The sequence below is a fragment of the Hyperolius riggenbachi genome, chromosome 2 (genome assembly GCF_040937935.1).
Source record: "Hyperolius riggenbachi isolate aHypRig1 chromosome 2, aHypRig1.pri, whole genome shotgun sequence".
Lineage (NCBI taxonomy): Eukaryota > Metazoa > Chordata > Amphibia > Anura > Hyperoliidae > Hyperolius > Hyperolius riggenbachi.
Genome location: NC_090647.1, coordinates 18,315,847 through 18,333,454, shown reverse-complemented (window position 1 = coordinate 18,333,454; position 17,608 = coordinate 18,315,847). Strand labels below are relative to the sequence as shown.

General features: G+C 44.0%; 1 protein-coding gene across 1 annotated transcript; it reads left to right on the top strand.

Annotated features, from left to right (window-relative positions):
• Nucleotides 1-2,015: 2,015 nt before the first annotated feature.
• Nucleotides 2,016-17,310, top strand: LOC137544646 (erythroblast NAD(P)(+)--arginine ADP-ribosyltransferase-like). Its single transcript, XM_068265741.1, has 5 exons — nucleotides 2,016-2,120; nucleotides 7,456-7,518; nucleotides 11,819-12,503; nucleotides 14,852-14,884; nucleotides 17,228-17,310. Exons 1-5 carry the CDS (start codon nucleotides 2,016-2,018, stop codon nucleotides 17,308-17,310), a joined length of 969 nt encoding a protein of 322 aa, XP_068121842.1.
• Nucleotides 17,311-17,608: the final 298 nt, after the last annotated feature.

Below are 17,608 nucleotides of genomic sequence, written 5' to 3'. Positions count from 1 at the left end.
GCCCCTTCCACCGCAGGATTCCCCCTCTCCCTCTTCTCCCTCCCTGCCCCGGAGATCGGAGGCTGCACAGGAACGGATCTGTCCTATGCAGCCTCTAACAGGCTCCCCGCTGTCATGTGACAGTGATCCCCGGCCGCTGATTGGCCGGGGATCGCTGGTCCAGTACAACGCTGCTACTGTTAGCAGCGTTGTACAAATGTAAACAAAGCGGATTATTTCCGCTTGTGTTTACATTTAGCCTGCGAGCCGCGATCGGCGGCCCGCAGGCTATTCACAGGGCCCCCCGCCGTGAATTGACAGGAAGCAGCGGCTGCTTCCTGATTAATTAGCCTGCAGCCGGCGACGCAGATCTGCGTCGCTGGTCCTGCAGCTGCCACTTTGCCGATGCGCGTTATGAGTGCGCGGTCGGCAAGTGGTTAAACTTTTTATGAATGCTTGCTTCTATGGCAGCAATCATTTACTACTGAGGCTGGGTGCACACATAATATAACATCAAATGATGCGTTCTATGTCATGTTTCATTTTATGTTGTGTGCATTTTTTGTGCGTTTTTACTGCGTTTTGTGTGCGTTTTGATGCATTTGCGGTTCGCATATACAAAATGCATATGTGTTTTAAATGCGTTTTCTTGTGCGTTTTATGCAAATCACTAGAAAGACAACAGGAAGTGGAAAGACATCTTAAAACAATGTTTTTTTGAACCAAAAACGCATAGAAAAACACATGCAAAACACATACCATTGCATTTCCATTGACTATCATTATGTGCGTTTCTGCTGCATTTTTGAAGATCATGCAACAAAACCAGCGTTTTTGAAAACGCACACATAAAAAACGCATATACGTTTTTGATACACGTTTTTCCTGCGGCCCATAAACTTCCATTAGCGGCAAAAATGCAGCGTTTACCTCAACGCTAGCGTTTCTGCTACGTGTGCACCTCACCTGAGTCTCACATCCTGAAATCTTCAGGGCGGCAAAAAAAAAAGTACATTTATACATACAATAAAGCTGTGGGATATTTTAAAAAATAATTTTTAGGAGTATGCAGAGAGACACAATTGATTTTCTCATGAGTTTATTTTCACCTCTATACTGCTTTGAGAAATGCAATAGAGAATTCATGTTGGTGTCTAAATATGAAAGTATCTAGAAAGGAGATCTGTTGAGGATCAGTAAAGCTCTGTTCTCAATTGCAGCTGATGCATAATGGCATGGTAAACACATTGGCTCAGCGGGCATGCTTCACTCCGTTGCACGCCTGCGCTGTCTGTTTTGCATCTGCTCCGTCCATCTGCCGTCTTTGATCGCTGTGTTTGATCAGAATCAGAATCATAATCTTTATTATCGCCAAGCACGACTGGGTCGTGCCCGGAATTGGTCTTGGCACGTACAGGGTACTGATACACGATATAGGTACAGATACAGGACAAGTCAAGCAGTCAGAAAAGAACAGAACATTATACCAGATGCAGAGAAAGACAATGTAGCATAAGTTATAACACAAAGAAACACCCAAAAAAACACCCAAAAGAGTCAGCTTGAGCTAGGGCGTCGTCTATCCACGTGCAGAGTGCCTCAGTGCAGACATGGTGTTGTGGTGTGGGGATGGGCAGTTACGTGGAGAGAGTTCAGAAGGTTGACAGCCGAGGGAAAGAAACTGTTTTTATGCCTTGAGGTCTTGGTGAAGATGGACCGGAACCGGAGCCTCCGGCTCGAGGGGAGCTGACTAAAGAAGCAGTGGCCTGGGTGAGAGGGATCGTTGGTGATCTTTAAAGCTCTGGAGTGCAGCCTGGAGTGGTAAAGGAGGTCCAGTGAGGGAAGGGATCTCCCGATGATCCTCTCCGCTGATGTCCCCCAGTTTCGCTGCTGTGGCCCCCTCTGCACGGTCCTGGAACTCACAGACTGGAGGCGGCAAGAGCATGGGGGTCCCCATTGTTATTCAATAGACCGATTCTCCCCTTTGCACCAGGAAGGATTTTCATTGGTCCGCCATGAACCAATGAGAATCCTCCATGTTGCTGAGGATTCCCATTGGTCTTTTGGAAGCCAATGGAGATCCCCATACTTCTGTTCTGCACCGATCGGAGGAATCAGCAGCAGCAGAACACGTGGGACACGTGAGTATTGGCAGTCAGACACGGCAATCCACTCCAGAACAATATGGCAGGTTTTTTTGTTTGTTTTTTTTTAACAATAGGATCTGCTTCCTGTGTTTAGGGGAGGGGCAAAAAAAAAAAACGGGTATGTTTTCTGTAAAAGTGGGAACTAAGCCAAATGGTGTCCATATTTTTTTTTTTTTAAATTTAGATCCCAGTATTCAATCCATTATTCCGTTTGGTCGAATAGTTTTTAAAAATATTTTCAAGGTAGCATACACAAACGTACGATTTTTCAGACAATCCAAGAAAAACAATAGAATATGAAGAAAAAGTTTGGTTGGGAAAAAGGATCTAAAGTAAAAAAAAAAGAAATTTGATCAAAATGTTGTATTATATATGCATTATATATTATTATTATTATTACTTGTATTACTGTATATATGAATCATAATTACAAGCTGAATTACACCATGCCTCCCGCAACCTCACTGACAGTACATATGTACTCACCTACCTCCACTACCACTAAATTTTGATCAATTACAATACTAATCCTTTCTAATTTAACTTTACTTTTGAAGAACACACCTATTTGTATGAAAAATCAACAATCATTTTAGGGATCCAAATAATAATAATAATAATAATAAAATAAATATTGTAAATCCATAACTACAGTATTATAATGACTAAAAAATGACTACTATTGCAGCGCCCCAAAAAATATAACATAATTAAAAACTGCTTAAAGAGACACTGAAGCGGAAAAAAATGATGATATTATGATTTGTATGTGTAGTACAGCTAAGAAATAAAACATTAAGATCAGACACATCAGTCTAATTGTTTCCAGTACAGGAAGAGTTGAGAAACTCCAGTTGTTATCTCTATGCAAACAAGCCATTAAGCTCTCCGACTAAGTTAGTCGTGGAGAGGGCTGTTATCTGACTTTTATTATCTCAACTGTAAGTGAACTGTTTACTTTTTCTCTGCCAGAGGAGAGGTCATTAGTTCACAGACTTCTCTGAAAGACTCATTTTGAATGCTGAGTGTTGTGTAATCTGCACATATTATAGAATGATGCAATGTTTGAAAAAACACTATATACCTCAAAATTAAAGTATGAGAATATTTTCTTTGCTGCTAATCTTCTAGTAATTATTCACAGTACGCAACCAATTCACTATATCATTTTTTTTTTTCGCTTCAGTGTCTCTTTAAAAAGGAGAGACAGTGGTAAAACGTACCCCTCCTGAAGAACAATAGCCAGTAGCCAATAGCCTAAGACAACTAAGGAAGTTTGGTATGCCACAGGAGCTGATGTCAAGTTTCTACACTGCTACCATCGAATCAATCCTGGGCACATCTATCATCGTTTGGTATGGTGGCGCCACCACGAGCGACAGGTACAGACTACAAAGAGTAATCAATGCCACGGAAAGAATCATTGGTACACCCCTGCCACCACTAGACCTCCTCCATGCATCCAGGCTGAGAACAAGGGCAAACAGGATCACGCATGACCCCCACCACCCCGGCAGGCGCTTCTTCAACTGCATGCGCTCAGACCACCGCTACAGGGCTATTTCCACCAAAACCTCCAGTCACAGGAACTCCTTTTTCCCCAAGCAGTGCTCCTTCTGAACTCAAGTCACACACACAGCAAAACTAAATAGCACGTCTGTGACCCAGGCCTAAATAGGTTGTATGTACTTATTCTGTGTATGCCCCTCATTTCAAGGGGAATTGTACCCAAGCCTAAATAGCTGGTTTAGCTATTATTTATCTATTCTATGCTATGTCCGTTTATCATCGCATATATTTTAATGCCTTTGTCTGCTCTTCATCGCGTGTGTATTTGCACTACTTTGTTTAATGCCATTATCTGTTCTTCAATGCACGTATTCGCACTACTATGTTTCAATGCTGTTTTTACTGTATGTATGCTCAATGCCGATGTGTACCACAAACAACTCCGAGTGCGGCAACTACTGCACTTGGCGAAATGAATCTGATCCTGATTCAGTATGACTTCAATTCCATATGAAGATTTATTTCTACCAGAAAAGGGCGTGACAACGTGTTTTGCGTTCTTTACCTGCATCTTCATGTCAGTAATACCCAGAGGTGTAGGGTTTTCAATGCCCGGGGACAAAGGCAGTTTTTGCACCCCCCTGTGGACAAAATGGGTGTGGCATGCATCAGAATGTGGGTGTGGTCCAAATGTACAAATGCTGTTTAGTGCCCCTTTACCCTTATAGATAGCCGGATGTGGCCTCCCGCTGTTTAGATAGCCAAATGTGCCCCCTTCCCCATGCAGATAGCCAGATGTGACCCCTTTAGATAACTAGATAGAGGGAGAGAATAAGGAGCATTTGAGCGGTCAGCGAGCCACCTCTCATGTACGTGGGAATGCGGCAGCCGTGCTGAGACCCCTACCAGTGCTGCACCCGTGGACATATGTACTCCCTTGCCCCTCCATAGCTACGCCTCTGGTAAATACCACAAAAAGTTAAATGTGGATTGGGGTGAAAGGATACAAGCGCTTCCCTTGGAGGTGCTCATATCGTTACCCCTCCTAGCCAGTAGCCACAGGGAAATTTAAATGGAAAATTTAGTCTGAAATCAGATGGCTTAGAGATTGAATCTTGCTTATGAATCCCTAATATTCATATTCATGGGCACATTATTGGTGTTTTATTGACAGGTGTGCAGTATTTGTATTGTGTGTAATCTGTTATGTGTGTAAAGTCATGTATCTTTATTGTGTATCTTTATTGTGGAATAAACTGGATGGTCCCACCCTGTATATATACCGTATACACACCTCTACACCTCAGCAGAGAGACACTGTGTGCTTCATCGCTGATCTGGTAAGACAAACGTTTATTTTCTCTCTCTCACTTACAAAGTCCATTCTCGGCTATGTGAGACTCTCGGCAGCACTTGTAAGGTTTATTCACAAAACTTATCACATTAATTATCTCATCTAATTTATCTTTTTACCCCGGCTATTAAAGAGACTCTGTAACAACAAAAACCTCCCCTGGGGGGTACTCACCTCGGGTGGGGGAAGCCTCCGGATCCTAATGAGGCTTCCCACGCCGTCCTCTGTCCCACGGGGGTCTCGCCGCAGCCCTCCGAACAGCCGGCGACTGTGCCGACTGTCAGTTCAATATTTACCTTTGCTGGCTCCAGCGGGGGCGCTGTGGCGACTTTCGGCACGGAAATAGACGGAAATACCCGATCTCCGTCGGGTCCGCTCTACTGCGCAGGCGCCGGAAACTTGCGCCTGCGCAGTAGAGCAGACCCGACGGCGATCGGGTATTTCCGCCTACTTCGGCGCCGAGAGGCATCAGAGCGACTGCGCAGGAGCCAGGAAGGTAAATAATGACGTCACCGCTGCCCGGACTGCACGGAGGGCTACAGCGAGACCCCCGAGGGACGCAGGACGGCGTGGGAAGCCTCATTAGGATCCTGAGGCTTCCCCCACCCGAGGTGAGTACCCCCCAGGGGCCGTTTTGGCGTTACAGTTCCTCTTTAAGGTGACCATTAAAGTGTACCTGAGATGGGGTCACCGCAATAAAATACAGCGGGCTGTGAAAGTTTGGGCAACCTTGTTATTTGGCATGATTTTCCTGTTTAAATCATTGGTTGTTTCAATAAAAAAATGACAGTTAAATACTGTATAGGAGACAAACACATTGATGTCTGAGAAGTGAAATGAAGTTTATTGGATTTACAGAAAGTGTGCAATAATTGTTTAAATGAAATTAAGCAGGTGCATAAATTTGGGCACCACAAAAAGGAAATGAAATCAATATTTAGTAGAGCCTTCCTGTTGGTAAGCTCAGTGACCCCTGACCTACATACAAAGGTGAATCCAATTATGAGAAAGAGTATTTAAGGGGGTCAATTGTATGTTTCCCTCCTCTTTTAATTTTCTCTGAAGAGTAGCAACATGGGCTCTCAAAACAAATCTCAATTGACCTGAAGACAAAGATGGTTCATCGTCATGGTTTAGGGGAAGGATACAGAAAGCTGTCTCAGAGATTTCAGCTGTCTGTTTCCACAGTTAGGAACATAATGAGGAAATGGAAGACCACAGGCTCAGTTCAAATTAAGGCTCAAAGTGGCAGACCAAGAAAAATCTCAGATAGACAGAAGCGACAAATGGTGAGAACAGTCAGAGTCAACCTACAGACCAGCACCAAAGACCTACAACATCATCTTGCTGCAGATGGAGTCACTGTGCATCGTTCAACCATTCTGCGCACTTTACACAAGGAGACGCTGTATGCGAGAGTGATGCAGAGGAAGCCTTTTCTCCGCCCACAGCACAAACAGAGCCACTTGAGGTATGCTAAAAGCACATTTGGACAAGCCAGCTTCATTTTGGAATAAGGTGCTGTGGACTACTGAAACTAAAATTGAGTTATTTGGGCATAACAAGGGGTGTTATGCATGGACAAAAAATAACACAGCATTCCAAGAAACACGTCTGCTACCTATAGGAAAATGTGGTGGTGGTTCCATCATGCTGTGGGGCTGTGTGGCCAGTGCAGGAACTGAGAATCTTGTCAAAATTGAGGGATGCATGGATTCCACTCAGTATCAGCAGATTCTGGAGACCAATGTCCAGGAATCAGTGACAAAGCTGAAGCTGCGCCGGGGCTGGATCTTTCAACAAGACAACAACCCTAAACACTGCTCAAAATCCACTAAGGCATTCATGCAGAGGGACAAGTACAACGTTCTGGAATGGCCATCTCCGTCCCCAGACCTGAATATTATTGAAAATCTGTGGTGTGAGTTAAAGAGGGCTGTCCATGCTCGGAAGCCATCAAACCTGAAAAAAACTAGATAATTCATGAGATAATGGGATAAGGAGAGATAATTCATGAGATAATGGGATAAGGACAGATAATTCATGAGATAATAGGATAAGGAGAGATAATTCATAAAATAATAGGATAAGGAGAGATAATTCATGAGATAATGGGATAAGGGTAGATAATTTATGAGATAATAGGATAAGGACAGATAATTCATGAGATAATAGGATAAGGAGAGATAATTCATGAGATAATAGGATAAGGACAGATAATTCATGAGATAATAGGATAAGGAGAGATACTTCATGAGATAATAGGATAAGGAGAGATACTTCATGAGATAATAGGATAAGGAGTGAGCTAATGGGAAAATGTATGAAGGGCCAGTAAATGTGTTGGAAGGTCCGGGTTTCAATAAAAGGGAGCAGCTGAGGTCACATAGTTTGTTATTAGTGAATAGAAGGAAACAGAGAAGATTGTTCTGTTCACATCTTTGTGTGTTTTTTTTATATTTGTAGAACAAGATGAAGCTGGGAGTGTTTTCAGCGCTGTATCTTGTACACCTGTTATCCTCTATACAGGTAACCCTCTCTATACATCACTATCTATAGGTTATTACAGGGACACTGACATCTCGGTAGTGGTGGGCAGATATTACGCCTAAGTTAATTATGCATCATAATTCAAAATTACGCCTGAACGTAATGCAAATTTTGCATGTAAACATAATCACTAACCTTAATTACGCGTAATTGATGCGTCACTTCGGATGCAAATGTTTTTATGTATATGAGCTGATTTTTCACATTGAATATTTAAATAGCCACGCTTGTGCAGTATACTGGCTGGTGAACGCGATTTTTTGTTCACATTTTTTGCATTGAATACTTAACTAATAGCCGCGCCTGCGCAGAACACTGGCAAAATAGATGAAAACATTTTACACATTGAACGTGAATTAAGCGTAATTGCGTCATTACAGGTGTAATTACCATTCACAAACATAGTATGCTGTACGTAACGTAATAAAATGAACCAAAAATTTGGTGTAATCCTAATTGACCCATTATGAGCACCACTACCTCAGAGCCAGTAATCAGTGTGTTATAATTCTGCACCTGAAGCATTTTTATTTTTAAAGTTAGTTTCTCCAGTAATGGGATGATTCTGGATGGTGCAGAGTCTCCCCGGACCCTCTTACACCCACCATTCCAGCGCTGGGTCTTTGTACATTGACTCGATTCACACCAGTCACATACCTTTCTTCCCCCACTCTCGACAGACAGCTGTGGAATAAAGCATGAGTACAGTCTGCACACACTCTGTACAACACTCGTGCATGGAGGAAAAAAGCCACACACCAGCACTTTCATTTTACTGGGCATGCGTGGACCTTACTCGTGCATGCCCAGACAGGATGAGCTGGTCTACAGGTGCTTCCCACCTGTAAGAAATTAATTGGACTGCCGTGAGTTCAATAAGTGTAGAGGGCCCTGAGCTAGAACAGTGGGGGTGTAAGACTACTGAGGTAAATATCTAACTTAAAGGAACCCTGAGCTGTGTCTTAAAAAAAAAAAGAAAACTGGACTTATCTGGGGCTTCCTCCAGCCCACCATAGCCCATGAGGTCCCCGACATCCTCCTGGCCCCCTCCACTGGTGGCTCCGGTAATGCGACGGCTTTGGGTGAAGTCATGGGTGCTTGCCCCCACTGCGTACAAGAGTCCTGTGCAAGCGCAGTTTAGTATTTAGAGATCCGCACATGGGCAGGACTCTTACGGCAGTGGGCGTGATGATACGCATCGGGGCGAGCACACGTGACTTCACCTGAAGTTAGCGCATTACCGGAGTTGCCAGCAGGACTGTGGAGGCGGCCAGGACGGACCTTGCGGGCTACGGTGGGCTGGCGGAAGTACCAGGTAAGTCCAGTTTTCTTTTTTAAGACACAGCTCAGGGTCCCTTAAAAAAATGCTTCGGGTGGGTTGTTTAATATATAGGATGATTTACAATTCTTTTGAGAATAGCGGGTTTACTGGTAAATGACTAAACTGTTTTACTCTGAAGCCACCTAAAAACACACAAGCTAGAATTACTCATTTTTCATTGGCCATTTTAGTGCCTAATGATATTTTAGCAGGTTCATTGTAAAGTGATCTTTATCCGGAGTAGATAGAGAAGAGCTGTTATATTCAGATTCCTATCCTTATGTCCTCCATGACCTGAGCTCAGTGACCTCTGCTGGGGACCCACCTACATTTATGTGATACCTCTCTGCTTACAGGAGGCGTTTTATAGTCACCTTCAACCTTGTCCCACACATCCCCTCTCCGTCACATAAATTCCCAACATAACTCACTCTCTCAGTCACAGAGTGTTACACTAAGGGAGGGGAACCTATTCACTGACTAGTAAAAGTGTGTCAGATACATAAAAGTGTGTGCAAAACCATAACCTGCCTCTTAAATACAGATTTTTATCTCTTCTGCTTGATGCTGCACCTCAAATTCCCTATGGGGGTGTCAGTGAGAACATTGATTTAGCGCTTGTTCACACTATGAGGCTTCATTCACTAAACCGTGACAACTGATATCACGGTCACGCTAGCATTTTGCACGAAATGAAAACGTGCGTAACGTTTTGCCCGCGCTAATGCAAATTCTTACGCACAGAATGCAAATTTTCACATTGGCGCGCACAAAATATTACGAGCATTATAACGCATGCAAAACGCTAGCGCGACCATGATATCAGTTGTCACGGTTTAGTGAATCAAGCACATATGAGCGCTTGCAATTTTTTTAAGCACTGGCTATTTTTAATGTCAATGTGAGTATTCTCACACGAGCGTCAAGCTTTCTTACCAATCGCAAACGTGGGTGCTGCACCATTTCCTGAGCGTTTGCGCTTCAGTGCAAGGTATAGGAAAATCGCAAAGCGCTTGAAAAAGCGATTTTGTGAGCACTTTTGCAGAAAATAACATTAAAGAGATCCAATTCCAGGTCAAAGAGTTCACTTCCTGATTGACTTGAAGCATAAAAAATGCTAATTGCCAAACAAAAGTGCTTACAAAAGTAATTGACAAAATCGCCTGGAAAATCGCTTTGAAAAGCGCTCACAAAAGGACTCAGCGCTTGCGATTACGCTAGCGATTTATAATGTGAATAAGGCCTCAATAAGTCGCCATAGACAGATCTAAAAACATTGTCTAAAAGTTCAGCAATCAAAGTTTTCAGGAGTTTTTATGTGAAATTAGTTTTGCCCCTAAAAATCTGGCTTTTAGTCTCTGTGGATGTGACTGCTGCTGCTATTTAAGTGGAACCATCCCCACTGTCGCACACCACTCCTGTTCCATGTCCCACCTCTCACAGCGTGCACATAGATTTTCCAGCATGCGGGACTACAATCATTATACCAACCATCAATCAAATCACTGGGCACCTCATGTCTGTCTCGGAACATAACCGAACCCCCCCCCCCCAAACAGTTAAACAAAGCTTTACTCAAGGCACGATATATCTACAGTAACATTCAGAGGCGGGTTTCAAGTATACTGAGGGCTTGTTCACAACTAGAGCGTTTTCAGGTTTTTTTAAGCGCCGGCGATTTTGAAAATCGGCCTGAAAGCGCTTGTGCAATGATTCCTTATGAGAGTGTTCACATCCAAGCGGTTAGATTTCAATCCACACCCCAAAGCGCTGCCTGTACCATTTTCTGGGCGATTTGCCAATAATGGAAGGTATAGGGAAATGGCAAAGAGCTTGAAAAAGCACTTTGTATAGCGATTTCCTGAGCGCTTTCATGAATAAATCATAGTATTTATTCATTTCCGGGTGAAAGAGTTCACTTCCTGACTGACATCAGGAAGTGAAAAAAAAAGATGCTCTGCAAAAGCGCTTAGAAAGTGTAGGAAAAGGCGATTTTAAAAATTGCAAACATTTGCTCAGCGCTTGAAAAAGCGCAGGTGATTTATAATGTGAACATAGCCTTAGAGCAGAATGAAAGCCTTTACCGGTAAATGATTTTTATATTGTGTTCTAGAAAGTAAAAATAGTGTGTGTAAAAACAATAGAAAATTGATAAGAAAAATGAAAACGTACCTAAAGCCAAATTCACATGGCCTGTAATGACAGACACTCTCTGAATGTTGGAGGATTGGGGGTCGCGGGGTTAAATACTCACCTATCCTGACGTCTTCTCTTTAGGCAGGTGATTGTCCCGCCTCCCTCTCAGAATGGGCCCTAGAGACTTTATTCAAAATCACCGTCAAGCTCTAGTAGCCACACATACCATGGCTGAGGCCCACCCCAACTCAGCAGCCGCGCCTGACTGGTGGCTGCTGAGCTGGGGGCGGGCCGCAGACATGCAGGCGTAGGTTTCTGAAGATCTTCAGCAGACTTAGGAAATGTGGCCGTCGCCGCGCTGCCGAAGAGGGGAGTGGAGCATCACCTGTGCTCCAAAGACGTCAGGACAGGTAAGTATTTAACCCCGCACCCCCCATCCAATCTCATTTAGCCTGTCATTGTCTTCCATGTTGCAGTTCCATGCTGCAGCTGATACAGTTTGAAATGACCTTGGTGATATCCGTGCATTCCTGGCTGCTGCATAATGTAAGTATGGGATGATTTCAGTGGGTGGACAATTAGTTCCCCAAAAAATTTAATCTTACATTTTGGGCTTTAATAATTACATAAAATGAACCAACACCAAACTTACTACCAACTACCATAAATATCAGGAGAAGTCTATTCACCTACATGTTATCACCGTCTTGAAGGGCAACCAAACTAAAATAGTGTTTTGTACAAGCTGTTACGTACCGTAGCATTTGGCTGAAATTGTATGGGCAGGTCAATAATGATTACCTTTCTGTACATTCTTCCTAGATGAGCCATCAGGAGGTGGTTTTGGACATGATGCCCGATACGTTTGATGATCAGTATATCGGCTGTGCAGACAAAATGGAGGCAGCGATGCCAAAGATACTGGAGGAAGAGATGAACGATGACCAGTTTGCTGCAATGTGGAATATATCAGGCCAAGAATGGAACAGAACGAGATTCAATGTCTCTAAGGACTTTAAAGATGAATACGGGATTGCACTCTTGTTGTACACAATGGAAAGTCCATACCTGATCTACAAGCAGCTGAACGGTAATATCTCCATTGCCGGACAGTCTAGAGATTATTACATGGACCATTTCCATCTCAAAGCTCTTCATTTCTACCTGACCAGAGCCTTGCAGGTGCTGAGAAGAGGTTGCGGTAACTTGACTCAGGTCTACAGGGGGACCAGGATAGGTTCTGTAAACGTCACCAATGAAATGAGATTTGATGGTTTTGTATCTTCATATTCAAGCATGGGAAAAGCGGCAGGATTTGGACTACAACCGTACTTCTTCATCTCAACGTGTTATGGCGTGGATATTAGTGAATTGTTACTCAATGGTGAGTCTGAGTTCCTCATTCCGATTGGAGAAACGTTTACCAAAGTCAGTCAATCGGGAACTGCATACAAAGTGGAGAGCACCGGCAAACTCTGCAGCTTCTACAACTGCGCCTACTTCAAAGGTGAGCAGTGTTTTCTCCCAATTTATATTCAGGTGGATTCAGACTTGAAATATAATGGTTCTTCTACATAAGTTCTGAGAAAGTTTTTCCTGTGTCCAGGGCCGGATTTGTACTTCTTACCGCCCAAGGCCGACTATTACCAGCCGCCCCAACCGAAACCGTATCCTACCACCTCTCTCCACACACACCCATCCAAAAATTTTTGAGCCGATGGTGTCCACTATTGGGGCTAGTGCCGAGGTCTCCATGGCAACGTGAAGTGAATCAATCATGTCACATAGGGGAAATGGTCAATCAAACGATCTACAGGTGATGGGCGTGGTGGGAGCCGTCCACTGCTGTCTCCAGGGTAACAGCGCTGGCCAATCAATAATTAAGAAATGGGTACTGTGAGAGGTACTGTGAGAGGCTGCCTTCTGTATTCTGTACTATTTGCTGGTGCTGCCCCTGGTCCTTTCATCCCCCACACCAAGTGTGTGAGACCCGGCCTTCCGTAACTGCCTGGAGCTGCTGCTATGTCATTGGACAAGGTCTGGCTTTTTGCTAGTCACACACTGTTCACAAACGTTTGGTTAACGGACTGCAGCTGCCTGTAGCACAGCACAGGCAGGTGCCAGCTGGTACTAATAGTGCAGTTATCCTGACCACTTTCATTTGTTTGGACACTTGCAAATAATGCCCACTGTCTGCAGGCCGCCCCTTGTTTATCTGGTGCCCTAGGCCATGGCCTATTTGGCCTTGCCAGAAATCCGGCCATGCCTGTGTCCCCATAATCAAACATGCACATACTGATCCTGCAAACACTTTTGGCCATATAATCAGTGGTTGCATAATTAATATGTCCCCGACTTATGAACGCCCAACTTATGAACAACCCACCGATACCAATGGCATGGATTCTGTGTTTCCATGGGAACAAGTAATTTTTTTTTTTCCACATTGGACTTGTAGTTTTTGAGAAAATCGATTTAAAAAAAAATCAAAGAAAAAATGGCTTTTAAACTTGTATAAGCAGGTGCAGAAGGCAGAGGTGACACAAAGGGGGTACTGAAGGCACAGGGGGGCACAGAGGAGGTACAGGGGGGACAGAGATGGCACAATGTTCCGACTTAAGAAAAGATTCAGGTTATGCACGAACCTAAAGTCCCTATCTCATTCATTAACCGGGGACTACCTGTAGTTCATTACACACAACATATAGCTGTGCTCCTCCAGCTGAAACCGTAAGTGGAACTACAGTCTGGCATAGCATGCAATAAAAATGTATTCTCCAGTTGTCCCCACTTTTTAATATCCATACAGTTATCCTGTTTTTTTTTTTTTGTTCCCAGGTAATGTCATCTGTGTAAAAAAAATCCCACAGCTCACAGTACAACAGTGCTGAGAAATAGTATTGCATGAGTCTGGCATATCAAGTTTATTCAAAAAGCTCTTAAAGCGAACTGAGCACTGGATTTTAAACACAATAAAACACAAAAAGCAAAAAATAAACCTCCCCTTAAGGGAGTTTTGTAATAACGTGTGTTGTTGGGGGAGGGGGGTGGGGGGGCAGGGGTTCGGGGAGCACCATTACTTACCTACAGGGTGCTGCTCCTCTGGCCCCAGGCCTGTACGAAATGCGCCATCTTCTTCAATCACCCGTCGGCTTCTGCTGGCATTTCTAATTCAAGCATGCCGGGAGATGTAGTAGGGAGGTCTATTTCCTTGGAGTTTTTTAGGAAACAACTTAAAGCGGATCCGAGATAAAAAACTAACTATAACAAGTAACTTGTCTACATATCTTATCTAAAGTGTAGATAGGTTACACAGCAAATCTAGCTGCAAACTGCTTCAATAGAATATGTTTATTTCTTCCTGTGATATAATGACAGCAGCCATGTTGTTTGTAAACATTACACACAGGCAAGCTTATCTGCATCTCCAGCACTCAGCCTGTGAAAACCTAATTTCCCCTCCTTCCTCCTCCCTCCTCCCCTCTTCCTCTAAAATCTCTGGCTAGTAACACCTCCCCTCCTCCTGCCCAGGCTGAGCTCCCATGAGCCCTTGCTACTGTCTGAAAATGCCAAGGCTCTCTGAAAACCTGTGGGTGAGGCTTGTTTAGTTTATAGGGAATTAGAGTATTAAAAGAAACCAAAAAAGTATTTGGCTTGAGGAATGCCCTATAAACAATAGGAAAGGAACAAAATTATGCAATGAGTAAAAGTTCATCTCGGATCCACTTTAAGGATTGCTTTTTCCCTGGTGATAGTGTGCAGGGTACTACAGGGCTTATGTTATGGGAGATTAGGGAACAATTTTAAGATTTTTATTATCTGAGTCTGATTCTTACTTTTTTACTCCATTTACAGATAAGAAGAGGAGCCGTCCCGTGTGCAACTCTGGTAAGAAAACTTAATTTATAAAATCTAAGGACATGTGTGAGATATGTGCAGAGATAACCTCCTTGGCAGTAATCCCGAGCTAGAGTTGGGGTGGAAATATGCAGCTTAGAGTGGTAATCCTGACCTCTGCTCAGGGTAGCCACCGGAGGCTGTGTGCAGAGTATAGCGCGCAGCGGGCGTTTCTACATGATAACAGCCGGCAATTTCACTTTAGAGTTGCAGTGCCACCCGGAGGATGGAGGCATAACTGCAGCGCTGGAGCCAGAGAGGTGGGTGATTACTGGGGCTGTGCAGATCTCTCTGGCAGCATGATTTTTTCCAGGTTTTAGGGTCTGAATGGGTGCAAAAAAACTGCACCGCTTTAAAGCCGCATCTACATGCGGCTCGATTGATAAGATCCGACAGGACGGATCTTGCTTCCGCCGATTCCCTGCTCGTTCCCCGCGAGGGGACAATGGCAGGGAATCGAGCGGAAGATAAGCGGCGCCGGCGGGGACGAGCGGGGAATCAAATCCGGCGCACGCGCGGCAAGCGGGGAAGCGGCGGGCACGCGCGGGGACGCGGAAGAGGCGATCCGACGGCTAATCGAGCCGCCGGATCGGAGCCGCTATCTACGTGTGTCTATGCGGCTTTAGACCCTAAAATCCAGAAAGAATCATAACGCCAAGGGGGTTAAAAGTCGTCCTTTGTACTGTGAGCTACTGATAGACTTATACATAGGAAGCGTTTATGATGCTGAAACCCGGAGAATTACCATAAAAGTGGGAATCCTGATTAATTTATTACATTGTACTATATCTCACTATGCTTCTGCAGACACTGTCATCTTTAGGAATCAAGGGACAAGCACATTCCTGGATCTCCTCTTATCTCTCAGGAGGCTCTTACACTGTGTCCTTTTCTAACACCAATTCCTCCCCACGCCCACTGTCTGTTGGTGTTCCTCAGGGCTCTGTTCTTGGGTTACTTCTTTTCTCAGTCTACACTCATGGCCTGGGACAACTAATTAACTCATTTGGCTTCCAGTATCACCTCTATGCGGATGACACCAAAATCTATCTCTCAGCTCCTGATCTGTCATCACTACTATCTAGAGTCCCCGACTGTCTACGTGCCGTTTCTGCATTTATGTCCTCCCGCTTCCTCAAACTCAACATGAGTAAAACGGAAATTGTGATTTTTTTTCCACCATCGCTATCTACACCCCCACCAATTGCAACCATAACGGTAGACAACACCCCAATAACCTCAATCACTAAGGCCCGCTGCTTGGGGGTTATACTTGACTCAGAGCTCTCCTTTAAACCTCACATTGCCTCATTAACCACCACCTGCTATTTCCAGCTCAAAAATATATTCCGTATCCGTCCCTTCCTCACACAAGAGGCCACCAAAATGCTTGTACATGCCTTCATCATCTCCCACCTAGACTACTGCAACACCCTGCTCTGTGGCCTACCAAAAAACAGGCTAGCACCTCTCCAATCCCTACTAAATTCAGCGGCCCGCCTCATTCACCTCTCCACACCCTTCTGATGCAGCCCCACTGTGCCGTTCTCTCCACTGGCTACCCATTACCCAGAGGATCCAGTTCAAACTCCTGACTCTAACATACAAAGCCCTCCACGAGTTGTCTCCTCCATACATCTCCTCACTAATCTCAACCTCCCGCAACCTCCGCTCATGCTCGCATCTAGGACTTTACACGAGCATCATCCCTTATCTGGAACTCTCTTCCACAGCCTGTACGTCATGCTCCAAACCTGGACATCTTCAAACGCACTCTTAAAACACACCTTTTCAAACAAGCTTATAACATTCTATAGCCCTTATTTACTTATCTGACACAATGTAATCAGAGGCAAAGGGTCACTGCCTCATCCATCCTCCACCCCCTTACCTAGTGTGTCCCCCACTACCCAGTAGATTGTAAGCTCGCAAGGGCAGGGTCATCCTCCTAATGTTTACTGTTTTTGTAACAATATTTGTGCTGCTTGGAACTCTGCTGTACATTTGTTAGTTGTATCTATGTTCCCCTTGTCGTCTTATTGTGCTTTGTAAAGCGCTGCGGAATATGTTGGCGCTATATAAATAAAAAATAATAATAAAAATAATAATGTTGCCTTTTTAAGTTGAATTATGGTTTGTTAATAATCCTAGCAATGTACTGAGCTGGAGTAAATTGTCTGTTTCTTATTTTTATTAACTAGTTTATTGCTGAAATCTCCTTAGGACTAATAATAACAATATTAATAACAACACAATAATAACAACAAATCTGATGATACTGACTAGAAAACATCAACAGATGTCTTAAAAATCGCATGTATTATGTTTCGGCAGCTCGTGGAGGATCCCTAGAGATTCAGCAGCTCCTCACCAGACTGACTGTCACCCTGGCTCTTCTCCTGATCTCATTCCTCTGAGGTTACAGCAAAATGGAGTCTTCATCAATCTCCTCTGAGGTTACAGCAAAATGGAGTCTTCATCAATCTCCTCTGAGGCTACAACAAAATGGAGTCTTCACTAATCCCCTTTGAGGCTACAACAAAATGGAGTCTTCATCAATCCCCTCTGAGGCTACAACAAAATGGAGTCTTCACCAATCTCCTCTGAGGTTACAACAAAATGCAGTCTTCATCAATCTCCACTGAGGCTACAACAGAATGGAGTCTTCACTAATCTCCTCTGAGGCTACAACAAGATGGAGTCTTCAACAATGTC